The following is a 13,576-nucleotide window of genomic DNA, read 5'->3' as shown; positions in this document are numbered from 1 at the left end:
GGAGGGAGTGGTGAGAACTGGGCTGTCACTGCTGCGACTGCATGACTGCTGACTGGGGAGAAAACAAATGGGACTAGCAGTCCACAGGAACAGACTTAGACAGCAGAGGGAGGGAACCAGACAGCAGCACTTAGAGGACATCACACTGGCCATGGTGAGGAATCAGAAACTGAAGTGACTAATGTTAGTTTTATGACTCTTAACGTAGTCTTAAAGGTACACAGCTTTTATAGTGCAAAAGAATAAAATGTGGGTAATAGCAAATCAGGGATGGAAAGGGGATTACTGACAGCTGCTACTGCTTTCCTTTTGTCTTTTCTCGTAAGATGCCTGAACCTATTTACACTTACACAGAAATGATATCTGCTGCATTTAACATATAACATCTTTCCATTCTATTACAGCCTAAGGAAATGACAAGCTCACAGTTAAATTCATTTTCTGAATGACATTTTGAAAAAATGTTTAAATAAGTTAGTAGTGCACTGTTTACTAAGAGTTTACTTTGTGGCTTTCCTAGAACGGTGTTTTTCAAACTACAGATCTCAACCCATTTGTTGTTAAACTTTGGTAGTCAAGACCCACATCTTTTAGAATTAAATTAGAAGACGGAACATACTGGAATGCATTGCATGACAAAAGGTTGAAAGTTTGGTTTCAGCCATAGTATGTATGTAAATATTTGTGTATCAGTCACACAGTACATACAGGGATACATGGAATGATGTAAAATGTTTTTATTGTGGATTACCGTGTTAAAATACTTGCAAAACACTGCCCTAGTATACTTAATTTTATTTTCATCTATTGGTTTGTTAAAGATAGATCTGTTACATTTGACAGCATCCGGTGTCAGTGAGAATGAGGGGAAAAAATGGAACTGTGCCTTGGTGGGAATGTAAACTGTTGAACCTTTTGGGAGGAGTAAGCTGTAGGTATTAAAATGTGAAACATATTGACCCTTAAACCTGTCATTCCACATGAAGGACCCTAGCAAATTAAGTGCGGTACGGTGTTCGCATGTAACAGCTTCACAGTATTGATTTTATACGAAAAAACTGGAAAGACCCTGTATGTCCACTAATGAGAAACTGGTTAAAGAACCGTGCTCCCACAAACTGAAACAAACTGAATCTCTATTCAATTTACATAGGAAAATTATTTTGCTAGAATAAGTTAAAAACAGATTATAAACTCATGTGCCATGTAGTAGGTAAAATGTGACTCAAATCAAGTGACTGCTCAACGAAATGTTAAATGTTTCCAAATGATGAACTTTGGGCTAATTTTTTTACTTGCTTATACCTTTCTTTAGCATGCTCTACAGTGATTATAAATTTTATTTTTCAAACTTATTTTAATCTGGGAAATAAGCTGAATTCCTATAGAATGTTTTAAATTAGTCAGCCATTAAAAACTAACTTTCACATGACTTTTCATTAAGCTACCCACTACCTAAACCTAACATTTCACACCGTGTGCCCTGGGGTGTGGGGTGAGCGGCCCCTGGCCTGGCGCTCCTGACTGTGTCGCCGCCTCCCGGTTGGATCAGCCCCCGAGCGTGTGTGGGGAGGGGCGGGCAGGCAGGGTCACCTTTTCTCAGGAGCTGTTACTGGGTTCGTGGTTCCCATTAAGCCAGGTGAGTACGTGGTCAAGGCTCAACGGTTAGGCGTTAACTGTGCTCTAGGAAGTCCTCAAAGGAGCCACAGTTCCTTGTAAACTGCATAGTTGTTTTGGTTTTTTACTAAATAAAATCCTGGCACTGACTTCCTGTTGTTCAGAGGGACCCCGGGACCCCGGGGGGGGGGCGGGGGGGGGGACAGTGGCGCTCACTGCTTTCTCATTTTTCACATGAAGGGGATGGAAACTACCCACAGGTGAGTCTCCTTTCTCAGCTTCACAGGACAGTTTGCAAGCCCATCTTTAACCCAGTTCTGACCGGAGAGAAAAATTGCACTTTTATTTCCAGATTCTTACACAGACAGCTAGCAAGCGCTGTTAACTGCTTTTAATCAACCTATAAACAGCATTACTAGGAGGAGGCACAAAAGCCCTCTTTCACATCTGTCCCTCTGGGTGGTTTTCTAAATACCATCGTGTAGCTTTACTTTCAGCCTCACTTTGTTCCTCCATCTGGATTATCCTGTTTATAGTTAAACCTCTTACCTTTGAAGAGTCTGGTATCTGTATTTGCTTCTCAGTGACTGCTTTGGTCACGCAGCTCTCACCCCCCAGGCTGCCACCACCTCGCCCTTTTCCCTCCTCGAGTCGGTCCCTTAGCACCTCCCCAAATGCCTGTGTGTAGTTCTGGTTTCTTTGTTTTAAACATTCACATGATCATTATTTAGACTGAAGGAATAGAATGATTTCTGGCTCAGAACAAAATAGGACTGTCTTCAGTTCTCTGAAAGACTTGCCCAGTGGAAGAACGACTTCAGTTCCACATAAAGAAAAACTGTTGGGAAGTTTAGAACGGAAACTTTATACAGAGATTTGATAACCACGTGTCAGAGTTTGTAAAAAAAAAAAACACATAGATGCGAGCTGGCCTTGAAATCTCTTCCAGCCCTGAGTTTCCACAGTCTGGACGTAAGGGGATAGGCGTGTTCAGATCGTTCACTCCTGGTAAGGAGGGAAGTGACTGACACAGAGGTTCAAGCTGTGTGTGGTTGAGAATTACTCTAACTCAGATACCTGCCTAGCCAGGGGACAAAAGGCAAGGATCTCATTTGCCTACCGGCCCTGGCATCTCAGAATATGGAAACAGCCACGTGCTAGCCGGGCGCTCCCAGTGAGGCAATTCCATTAGCCTCCTTTAAAAGCAATAGTTGTCATTTAAACTCCTAAGTCCCAAATCTAAAGGGGCCACACTTACATCTAAGATGTCATCATATTACAACTAACTCACTTAGCAGCCTTGCTGTTAGACCCAGAAGCCCGGTCTGTGACAACAGCAGTGAAGGGAGGGGCCGGCAGGGCACTGGTGGGGTGGTACAGGGGACACTGTTTATATTCACAAGGCCACGTGGTCCAGGCATAGCGAACAGCAGCCACGGTGCCAGGACAAGACTTGATGTTCAGGGCCAGGGTCCAGGTGGAGAAAGTGTCCGTGGGAGCCGGAAGCCACTTGCACCAATGGTCACTGCAACATGAGATCTAAACAGGAGAGTCACACGCAAATGAGGACAGTTAGAAGGCTATTCCAGGACAGAACTGCTGTATCAGACAGACGGAAAGGAGAGAAGGGGCCACTCTTAGCTGAGGACACGTTTCCTACAATAACCAGAACCAACCTGAGTCCAGGTTGGGTCTGATCAACACAGCCACGGGTCGATAATAAAAATTCACATGAAGAGTAAGTCAACAAATAAAACATTAGATGACTGAAGGAGACCAGCATAATCCCATGAAGCAAGTAGGGAAGGCGCCCTGAACGCTGATCCTCCCTCCTGATGGCAAAGCAGGCAGGATGGAGGGAGAGAAGCCCACCGGCCCCTGGGCTGCTCCTTGGCTCGCAGAGGAGCTGGGGAATGAAGGAAGCTGGGATGATGAGCTGTTCCCAAGTCAGAAAGCAGTGAGTCCAGGTCAGACGGTGGGCACGGCCAGCAGCTGACCGAAGAGGAGAACTCAGTGTGCGGAGCCTCCCCAGGAGCTAGGATGCCCCTGAAATCCTGCATCCAGAGAAGCTAAGTGGAGTTCGTGTGACCAAGCACCCATAGTTAGGATTCCAGAGGCGGGGCAGCCCTGGATGAACTCCTGTGTAACTCACCGTGGTCTTTAACATTCTCTCATCCCCTCCGGTACCCTGTTCACACTCCGCCCCCTACAGCCTAATGGCCCCAGGATTCCCAAAGACACATTTCAATGCCCCATCTCAGAATGCCTCCACCCCCACCCCAACTACAGAAGACTCCTGAATAGCCTCTTGAATCAACAGCCCCAGTTACACAGTGAAGGATCCTCGCCAGGTATTAGAAGATATTCTAGCATTTCATTACAGTAACACACTAAGTGACAAGTCGCCAAGCTTAAACCACTTAAAGGAGATGCTAAACTCAAAATCAGAATTTACAATAGCGTGACAAAAAGAAAAGACATCCAAAGATGAGGGAAATACTCTGAAGCAAGCATCCTTTCAACAGGTAACATACAGAAAAAGCTGCAGGCCCTGAGCCGGGACGGTTGCTCTGGGAGGGAAAAGACAAGGAACATCAATCTAATGTGGACTCACTTTCCCTTCCTTGATTGTTCTGTCTGTCAAAATTGCCTCTAAGCGAATGAATTAATAGCTGTTTATTTGTCGCTCGGAGGTAGACTCAGTGCCCCACGAACCAAGACCTGCCTCATAGAAATGCTGCAGTTAGAGATGGGCCTCAGTGCGGAGGAAATCCTGAGCCCCAATATCCTCACCTCAAATGTCTTGTTGTCCTGCCTCTGCACCTGGATTTCCTGGGAATACGTGAGGTTGAGCAGCCCCTGGCTGGCCAAGAGTTCGATATTCTGAGGCACCGGTCCCTGAAAGATCACCTTCTCACCATAAGCCACGGCTCGCGCCCCCAGGTGCAGCCGGTAGGCCACAGTCTGCTTATCTCGAGGGTGGATGCTGCAAGATAAAGAACAGCGGAGAATTTGGGTTTCAGCTCAACAATAGTGACTTAAGAAACAAAAAAAAACTATTACACAAAGCACCCTTTAAGAACTTAAGAATAAAGCTGATTGAATCTAAACAGCCAGTGATCAGTGACTAGTCAACTTACGAGAAATGGTGGAAGGAAGCCATGATGGGAGTCCGGGCCTTCTGTGAGTCAGAGACCTGGAAATAACTGAGGACTTGGAAGGAAGGAATAAAGGGGGTGGGGGGAGGGCGGGCACTGCAGCTAACCTGGGAGAGCTCACAGAAGACAGTTCCGACCACTAGAAGGCCTGTGTTTCATCTGAATCAGCTGTTCGTTACTTGGTCCCCTCCAGGTTTTATTCGTTCATTCAATACACATTCACTCACTCAGAAATAAATATTCATACAAGTTCCCACTGTAATCCAGACACTGTGCTGGGCTCCACTGCACACTGAAATCCCCTTGTACCCTCAGCGAGCGTGCGGTAGTCGTCGGGGCGATTCACAAAGAGGCCAGTCCTCCCGCTCCGGGCCCACGACAGAATTCCGTCTCTGCTATCCCTGAGGACAGGCTTTGGCTTTGGCCTGTCCTCGGGGAGAGCAGGAGCAGGACTTGCTTTGGCCAATGAGGTGGAAGCAGAAGCCACCTGTGTTGCTTTAGGCAGAAGCACCTAATTGCCCATGTGAGACCTAAGTGACTGTGGAAGCACAGATGGCCCTGGGCCTCTGTCACCCTGGATCTGTGAAGGACTATGACAGCAGAGCCTCTCTGTTGACCATCTTCAGACAGACAGTGTGAGCAAGAAATAAGGTTACATCAAGGCACTGAGACGCTGAGGGTTCCTAAACACGCAGCATCAATGATGGATAGATCATGCTTCTAAGGTCCGATCCTTAGGACACCTACTCTCTGCCCCCGACAAGTGGACAGCAGAGCGAAGGCCACAGACAAAGAACATATATTATTGTTCAGGCAAAGCCCAGGAAGCACCCACCTGCCAAAAGGCGAATCCCTGTCACAGAGATCCATAGCTACAGCCATGAAAGTTCTGGGCATCATTACGTTGGGGACAGAGCCAAAGTCTGCTGTTTGATGCCAACGGATCTGGGGAAATCCATCATCAGAGGTTGCACCAGACAAATAGGAAGATAACTAGAAAGCAGAGATTGTTGCATCAGAATTTTATTGTGTCAGAAGAAAGTCTTTGTCACAATTAGACCCTGCTTCTGCTTCATTCATTCATTCATATCCTCATTCTACAAGCACTTCCTGAGCCTCTCACCCTTGTGGCCGAGCCTCTGATCCCACACGCCACAATGCACCCCCACCACCCCTCTCAGCAGGAGGTGGCCTGCTTCTCCTCCCACAGGCCCTGCGCTCGGCCTGTTGATTTTCTCTGACGAACAGAAGGCAGCAGAAGTGATGTTGTGCTGCTTCTGAGTCTTGGCCTCCAGAGCCCTGCCTTCTGATTTCATTTTCTTGGGACCCTAAGATGGCCGTGAAACAAAAGTCCAGCTACCCTGCTGGAGAAATTATGCAGAGAAAGCAGCCTTAGAAATTGGAAGGTCATGAGGAGAGAGAGGAGTCAATATCCCAGGCGTCCCAGCTGAGGGGCCAGTCATGTGAATTCTAGATCCTTCAGCTCCAACTGCAGGCCCAGCTGATGTCACAGAGCAGAGGTTAGCCAGCCCAGCCGGGCCCTGCCTGGCCAACCCAGGGAATCCTGAGTAAACACAATGGTTGACGTTGTAAGCCCCCAGGTTTGGGGGAATCTGTTACAGAGCAACAGGGAGCTGGTACCTCTGTGTGTGACACAGAGCAAAGCACTGCAGGGAAGCAGAGAGGACTCTGCCCGACCGTGTGGCCAACTGCATCAAAGACCCCAGTTCTCCATACCTTCCGACAGCCACACCCTCTTCCACGTGGCTTTGTGGTTTTTCCCACTGAGAGTACATCTCTCTACCACTTGATTCTTATTAGACTCTCCTATGCAAATTGGCTTTAACATATGAAATGATAAGAAGTGCTGAAGCTTCACAATGAAATTTCATGCAAACGGGAATAAAAAGATCCAGTGAGTAACCCCACTTCTTTCCCACTCAACAAAGACTGAAAGTGGAACCAGTGCCATGTTGAGCATCACTGCAACAAAGCCACCAGAAAGGGGCTGCGGTGAGGACCAGCCTGAAGCGCTTAGGGAGAAATGCTAGTAACAGCCACTCAAGCCAAGGAAGCTGTCTTAAAATGGCAGCTGGCTCAGAATTCCTGTGGCCGGTCTCCACTCTCACCGACTGCACTACTGCCTCCTGGCCACGTGGGGGCGCCAGCATACTCCATACCCAAAAGAAATTGCTGTGTTTTTCCTAATCCGAGATAAAGCAGGGCACTTGTTCAGTTCCCTGCAGTGATTAGTAGAAACACTGCTGCTGCTGAAGGCATATAACAGCTAAAGAATATAAAAGTGGCCACTTCAGAGGACTTTACGATAGCGTCTGTAGTCCTCTGTGTGTTCCACTGTTCCTCCAAACTCCTTTAAAAAGCCTACTCCTGGGACTCCAGTCCCTGGCCTCCCGCTCTTCTCTCTTCCCCATGCTTTGGGTCGCCTCTCTGCTAAGGACTCACAGGTACACGGGTCTTGCCCTGCTCTCCCCACAGAGCCCGAGTCCCACCTCTAACTGTGCTCCAGTCACTGCAAGCATCATTTCCCAGCCAGCACTGGTACCAAGCCAGTTCATCTTTCCTTACAGACCAGCGGTCCCTGCAGATTTTCTGACTTCTCTCGTTAATAAACACTGACATTATCTAACATAGGCCAGGCCTCCCATGGGTTAACTCATGTAAAAATTAAAATAACAAAGCAGTTCAATATCTTGTTCAAAACCACACAGCTAAAGAAGAGTCAGAGCTGGGATTCGAATCTAGGCTAGACAAGCCCCAGACTATGCTCTGAACCATTACGTTACCTACCTGACTATTTCCCTTTGAAGTCACACATTTATATTCCCAGTTTTCCACAATCAGCCTACTGTAGATGATGATGAGGTCAATACCCAAGGCTAAGGTCCTTCTACTGAACCACAAGGCACAAGTGCAGGGACCCGGTCTCTCGGATTCAGGTCGTTTTTCTAGCACCTCACACAGTTTGCGGTATATGTTAAGCATTCAACATATTCTTGGTTTGAACTGACTGAAGTCACATTCAAATAACCATGTACGTAGGCTGAAAGGCAAAAAAAAAAAAAAAACTCTCTCAAAAGACAAAATGTAGTTTCCACCAACAGTAATACAGAACTGGGGACAGGGTTGCTATTTTGAAAATAAAACAAAATCAAAACAAATGTAAGAAAGAAAGAAAATGACTGTAAAGTAATTGTAAGTGGAAAGCAGGTCTATCAAAATCTTTATCCAAAAAAAAGGTACGTGAAATAGGACAAGGCCGAGGAGACAGGAAGATGGGGAGAGGGAGTGTGAGACAGGCAGAGGCAGATGCCTGGAAGTAGGTACATCCAATTCAAATATGAAAGCCTACTGTGTTTTTGTGTTGTAAGTTGGGCCTCGTTTTTATAACACCTGACTTGCTTAATGTCCTATGTTCCAGAAAAGTCAGGGCTACCACCCTGCTAGAGAGCCTAGGCCTTGGAGGGCTCACATGAACAGGTGAGGCAAGGCAGTTATGAACTTGGTTAAATATGTTTATTCCCTTTAGGCAAGGCTAAGAGCTGAGTCCTGCCTAGGTACCACTAATTAAAAGTATGGCTTCTCTTGCTATATTTTTTCATTTGTGTGTTAAGCCATATCCAATAACTGCTGATCAGTTAGGTCCTGGGAATATAAATGTGATCCAGGAAAAGACGGTCATTTGCACAACCTACATGCAAGCAAAAAGGAAAAGCAGGAGGTGCTAAGAAATCACCCACATGGGGTCAGGGGTACCAAATCCAAAAGTCACAAAAGGCTTCCCAACTGACACCCAGGCCGAGGCCCAGAGGATTAAAACTTGGCTAGGAGAGTATGGAAGAGAAAGATTGGTCCAGTCAAAAAGCACGCACAGTGAGCTGGGCATGAGTGAGAGCTAGGTTCATGCTAAGCCGGGAGAGGTAACATGAAATGCTGGGAAGTGGTCATTCTCATACATGGTGCTAAGAGCATAAAAGTATACAAATTAGTAGGTTTCCACAAAGAAATCTGGGGACGTGTTCAAAGCCTTAATAAGTGTGCAATTTAACTTGGTAGTTTCATTTCTAGGAATTTATCTGATGGAAATAATTAAGCATGTGTGTAATGATTTAGCTACAAAGAAAATAAACATGACTGCTTATAAAAGCCAAATGTTTAAAGTAACCTAAGTGCCCATCTATGGAGGACTAGTTAAATAAATTACAATACTACCATGTTTCAGAATACTCTCCAATCATAAATTGTGCAGAAAACGAACATCTACCAGCATGAAAAAATGTTCACAATACGACACATGCTCACAGTAAGAGAAAAGGTGAGCCACAGCACGGGCTTAGGACGTGCATCCTATTTCAAAACCACCTAAGCAGAAGAGGTCTGCTTATTTCTGGATGGTGGAATTATAAATAGCTTTTTTTTTCCTTTTTTAAAATACTTCTTTAATGAACATGTAATTCTTTTTAATAAGAATAAATATTAGTTACTTATTAACTTTTTAAAGATTCCACTGTCCCATTGGTGAACTGAGATGGGACGGGGACTCCTGGGAAGAGAGCTCAGCAGGGCCTCGGCACGCCGGTGCCCGCGCGTCCTCCTCTCAGCACGTACCTGGACAAATCCAAACGGGAAGAAGCGCTCCGTCTGCCCCTGGGAGCCACGGTGGAAGGTTTGGCGCCAGTCTTCAACGAGTGCAGGGAACGTACAATTGTACAAGTCCCTGTTATAATTGACATTGGACTCCCCTAAAAACAGTCCAAACTGTGAGAGAAGACTGGAGAAGACACGGAAACGGCCCCACGTGACTCCCCCGTCTCCATCCACGCCCTCAGGTAGTGGGCCTTCCCGCGGGCTCTCTGGACTGGCCTTGTCCTTGCTCAGGCTGATGCGGCCCAGCAAATGCAACACAAGCAGAGGTTCAAAAAGCAATTTAGCTTTGGAGTTTGTCCCCTTGTGACACACCTGGGACCCTGAAGCTGCTGTGTAATTGACAAGCAAGTCTGAGCAGCCTGCTGAGGGACGCAAGGCCGTGTGAGGACTGTGAGGCCCCAGCAGACAGCCAGCCAGCCCCAGGCAGCAGAGGTGAGCGAGAGGCCATCCGAGGTCATCCAGCCTCCAGATGACCCGCCAGGTGGCCAAAGACACATAAATGATCCCAGCAGAAATTAGCCAAAGCAGCCCAGAAAGAAAAACTACCCTGCTAAGCCAGAGAACAGGGAGCTAAATAAAATCATTACTGTTTTAAATCGCTGAGTTCTGGGCTGGCTTGTTACACAGCGAAAGTTAACTGATCCAATGAAAAAAGAGCAAATTGAACACTCACCCTGGTACCATATCACCCCTTTCAGAGTCATGTTATGGAGTGGATGGATCATGGCGTTCCAGAGAACAGAATGTTTACTGGGACCAGTGACAAAATCAGACGGAAGGAACCTGAAATCAGTAAGATACACAAGGGTCAGGAGAGAGCTAGGGACTGATCACACGAGGGTCCCTAAGCTGGGCGTCTGTCCAGCCTTCACGTGGGGCGAAGTCTTGATGACAGTAACACAGAGTTAAACTGAACCCCTCTGTTTCACATGAAAACATGGGAACAGCCTCTGAATTTTGCTGCACGTTCTTCTCAGGATAAATGTATCAATCAGCATGGGCCATCCCTATTTCCAGATAAAGTGATGAAAACCAGAGAAGGGGAGAGTTGTGCAAAGAGTCTATCACACTGGCAATACATTCATTTAACAAGTACTCAATGGATGGACGCTTGGGTTGTTTTAAGCTCTTGGCTTTAATAAGCAATGCCATGATTATCCTCCTTGGAGCTAAATCATTACACACAAGCCTAATTATTTCCTTAAGATAAATCCCCAGAAATAAAATTGCCAGGTCAAAGGCACATTTTTGAAAGACTCTGAATGTATCCCTAAATTGTCTCTATGGGGTACTTGCATGAATTTACACTGTAGCAGCTGTGTGTGAGAATGCCCACTTCCCCACAGCCTTGCAATTGTCCCTTCCATGTCCCCAGAGACCTGGGAAGCCTGGCTTTAGATTCCGCCAACTCTATCGATGGCAAGTATTTCTGTTCAAAGTTGGACGTCCTCACTTCCCGACAGGCGGGCCTTTCCTCAAGATATACCAAGAGCTCAAGTCCACGCTCCTCCCAGGGGCCCCCCGGAACCGACACGGTCTGTGAAAGCACTTCACAGATCGTCAAGCTCTGTGTTAACGCCAGTGTTGGGATTTTATTAGCCCCTTCTCCACCTCCACCTCCACAGTATTCTTCCTGACCCAGCTTCTCCTGAGTGCGGCTTCACCGTCAGTCTTCTCCTCTGTTTCTGATTACATGTGACTTGTTCTTCCTGTGACCGTCCTTCCTTACAGGCCACGCAGCACCGTGGTTGGGAGCACAGACTGACGCCAGACGTTATCACTGACGGGTCGTGTCCAGGAGCAAGTTACTAAGCCTCTCTCAGACTCTGTACCTTGACCCCATCGTATGTTAATAGTACCCACCCCTCAAGGAGGCGTTGTGAGTATTAAGTGGCCTAATACATATGAAGTGCTTATCACAGCGCCGGGCACACAGAAAGCCTCCAGTACGGATCAGCGATGACTATTTCTAAGGAAAAGGGCTATAACCACTTCTTGACATATTCTCAGATGATCCTGATGGTGATAACAGAGAAGATAATACCTGACGTGTTTGTGGAATAAGTTACACGCACTGAGTACAAGTCTGGACATTCAACGTGTACTTCACTCCCCAGCGGAGGCAGTGATCCTTCCCTCTTGCATGATTTTCTGGCAGGCTTTCTCCCAGGCTGGAGGATGCTTTCTTACCCTTGACTGCTGACCCCGCAGGCTTTCAGTGACCTTCCAGATGACCAGGCTTCAATGGGTGTCCCACCCCACGAGGAGGAGATCAGCCCGATGGGATACTGCAGAGTGTCGTACAGGTGACGCCCGAAGAGCCAGCACACGGCTGACATGTACTCGAAATCTCCATGGCCTAAGTTTTCTGTTCAGAGAAACAGTTACAGAAACACAGTCAGGGAAAAAGTAGATGGATACAGACTACAGCTCCTAGCTGGGTCCAGGTGAGAAAAATGGGTGTGAGTCCACCCTTGCACTCCCTTCTAAGACTTTCCAAGCGTAAGATAAGACTGAGAGGCAACTGTCTCACTGGCAGAAAGCCAGAGCTCTCTGGCAGGGCAAGCAGGGCCTCCCCGCTGCTCCCTGCCACATGCAGGTTCCTGCGACTCTAGGAGTATTAACACTCCTCTTCGACAGGTGAGGGGCAGAAAGGGCCCTGGCCCCTAACCACCCTCATCTCCACCCTCCTCTTGCCCAGCATCCAACCCCACTTAACTCTGCGGGAGGGAACAAGAAGTGCGGAGCACGTCAAGAAGAAAGGTGTATTTTTTTCTGTGTAGCTTTATATCCAGTTTTATAGTGACGGTAATGAAAACACGGACAAACATGTGATGAGGAGTTTGGCCGAAAGGGGAAGGAGCAGAAACCAAAACCAGTGTTTAAGTGTTAGCATCACCCAGCTCACTTGTCCATGCAGCTCAGGAACCAGCACAGACCAGAAGGGGCGACGTCCTTGTTAGAAGAAAGCAGATGCGGAGAGGGCTGTGCACACACACAGCTGACAGGGTTACTCCAACCCAACAGCTATTAAAGAGCCACCGCGTAGATGTCCCTGGTTTGGCTCATGGAAGAGCCAAGCTCGATATGGTCCTGGCACTCAAAGTGCTGATACTGCGATAGTGGGAACTGAAATCAATTTCAAATCAATAGTATCGACTGAGCACCTGCCAGGTGCCAGGCACTTGCAGGTGACTGGGGCACAGTAATTACAGAGACACGGAGACTCTCCTCAGAGGTCTTACATTCTGCAGAAGGAAACAGATGTTCAGCTGAGTAAAATATATGGCAAAATGCGGCTTAGTGCGTTAAGAGTTACATACAAGTGTTAAGGTGTTTTAACAGCAAATAAAAGCACATTAAATGAAAGGCAGATCATGAAAAGCCTAGTCAACTGGCCTTCCCTGTGCTCCCGGAACGCTCTGTGCCTCGTGGGTCCTTCACGCCACTAAACCGTTAGGGCTCCATCCCACTCACGTCCCTCTTCCCAATGTCTGGTGCTAACAGAGAGGCAGTGAATGTCTGTTGGCTGCATCCCCAGCACGTAGAACAGCACCCAGCACAGGGCAGGACTCAAATATGTGTTGAATGAATTAATACTTGAAAACACAGGAGCAACTGAGGTTACCAGGGTAAAGCATGCACAGGCGAAAGAGAAAAAGGACTAGAAAGAGCACAAGGGGCCACGTCTGGAGGAAGGGACGGAAGAAAGCGAAGGAACGGGCGGGGAGAAGACGGGAGAGAAGGAAGGAGAGGAGGGGCCCCGCAGCGCAGAGGGGAGAGCAGGTCCTAGAAGCAGTGGTCACGCTCGGGGAACAGGCTGTTGGGGGGACGCAGAAGGCAGATTATAAAGGATTAGAGAGTGAACACGGGGGAAGGCAGTGAAAGAACGAAAAGATGTTCTAAAAGGTTTAACGAAGCAAAGGAGACAGGTGAGGTACCAGGAGAGGGGCGTTTGTTTGTTCCACTGGGTTTGTCCCAATACAAAGCTAAGTAAGCCCTGAGAGCAGGGGCCGCGTCTGTCTTGCTCCCTCCTGCATCCTCGCGGCCCAGGACACAGCCTGCCGCAGAGTCGGCCTGAAATAAAGGCTTGGTGCGAAACAGCAGTGGGGTGAAAGCACAGAGCCTGGGGGAGA

The 13,576-nt window shown here is 47.5% G+C and overlaps 1 protein-coding gene across 2 annotated transcripts in view; it reads right to left on the bottom strand.

Annotated features, from left to right (window-relative positions):
• Positions 1–722: 722 nt before the first annotated feature.
• Positions 723–13,576, bottom strand: part of SIAE (sialic acid acetylesterase) — a 33,111-nt gene continuing 20,257 nt past the window's right edge. For both annotated transcript variants that reach the window (XM_006209836.4, XM_072954124.1), the window contains exons 5-10: positions 11,631–11,808; positions 10,114–10,223; positions 9,402–9,535; positions 5,611–5,768; positions 4,411–4,603; positions 723–3,156 (exon numbers count right to left, since the gene is read on the bottom strand). In XM_006209836.4, coding sequence (XP_006209898.1) covers positions 2,905–3,156; positions 4,411–4,603; positions 5,611–5,768; positions 9,402–9,535; positions 10,114–10,223; positions 11,631–11,808 — 1,025 coding nt within the window. In that variant the 3' untranslated portion in view covers positions 723–2,904. The remainder of the gene's footprint in view (positions 3,157–4,410; positions 4,604–5,610; positions 5,769–9,401; positions 9,536–10,113; positions 10,224–11,630; positions 11,809–13,576) is intronic.

The sequence above is a fragment of the Vicugna pacos genome, chromosome 33, assembly GCF_048564905.1.
Source record: "Vicugna pacos chromosome 33, VicPac4, whole genome shotgun sequence".
In the NCBI taxonomy this organism is placed as follows: domain Eukaryota; kingdom Metazoa; phylum Chordata; class Mammalia; order Artiodactyla; family Camelidae; genus Vicugna; species Vicugna pacos.
The sequence above is the reverse complement of the archived record's forward strand: the minus strand, read 5'-3'. Positions and strand labels throughout refer to the sequence as shown.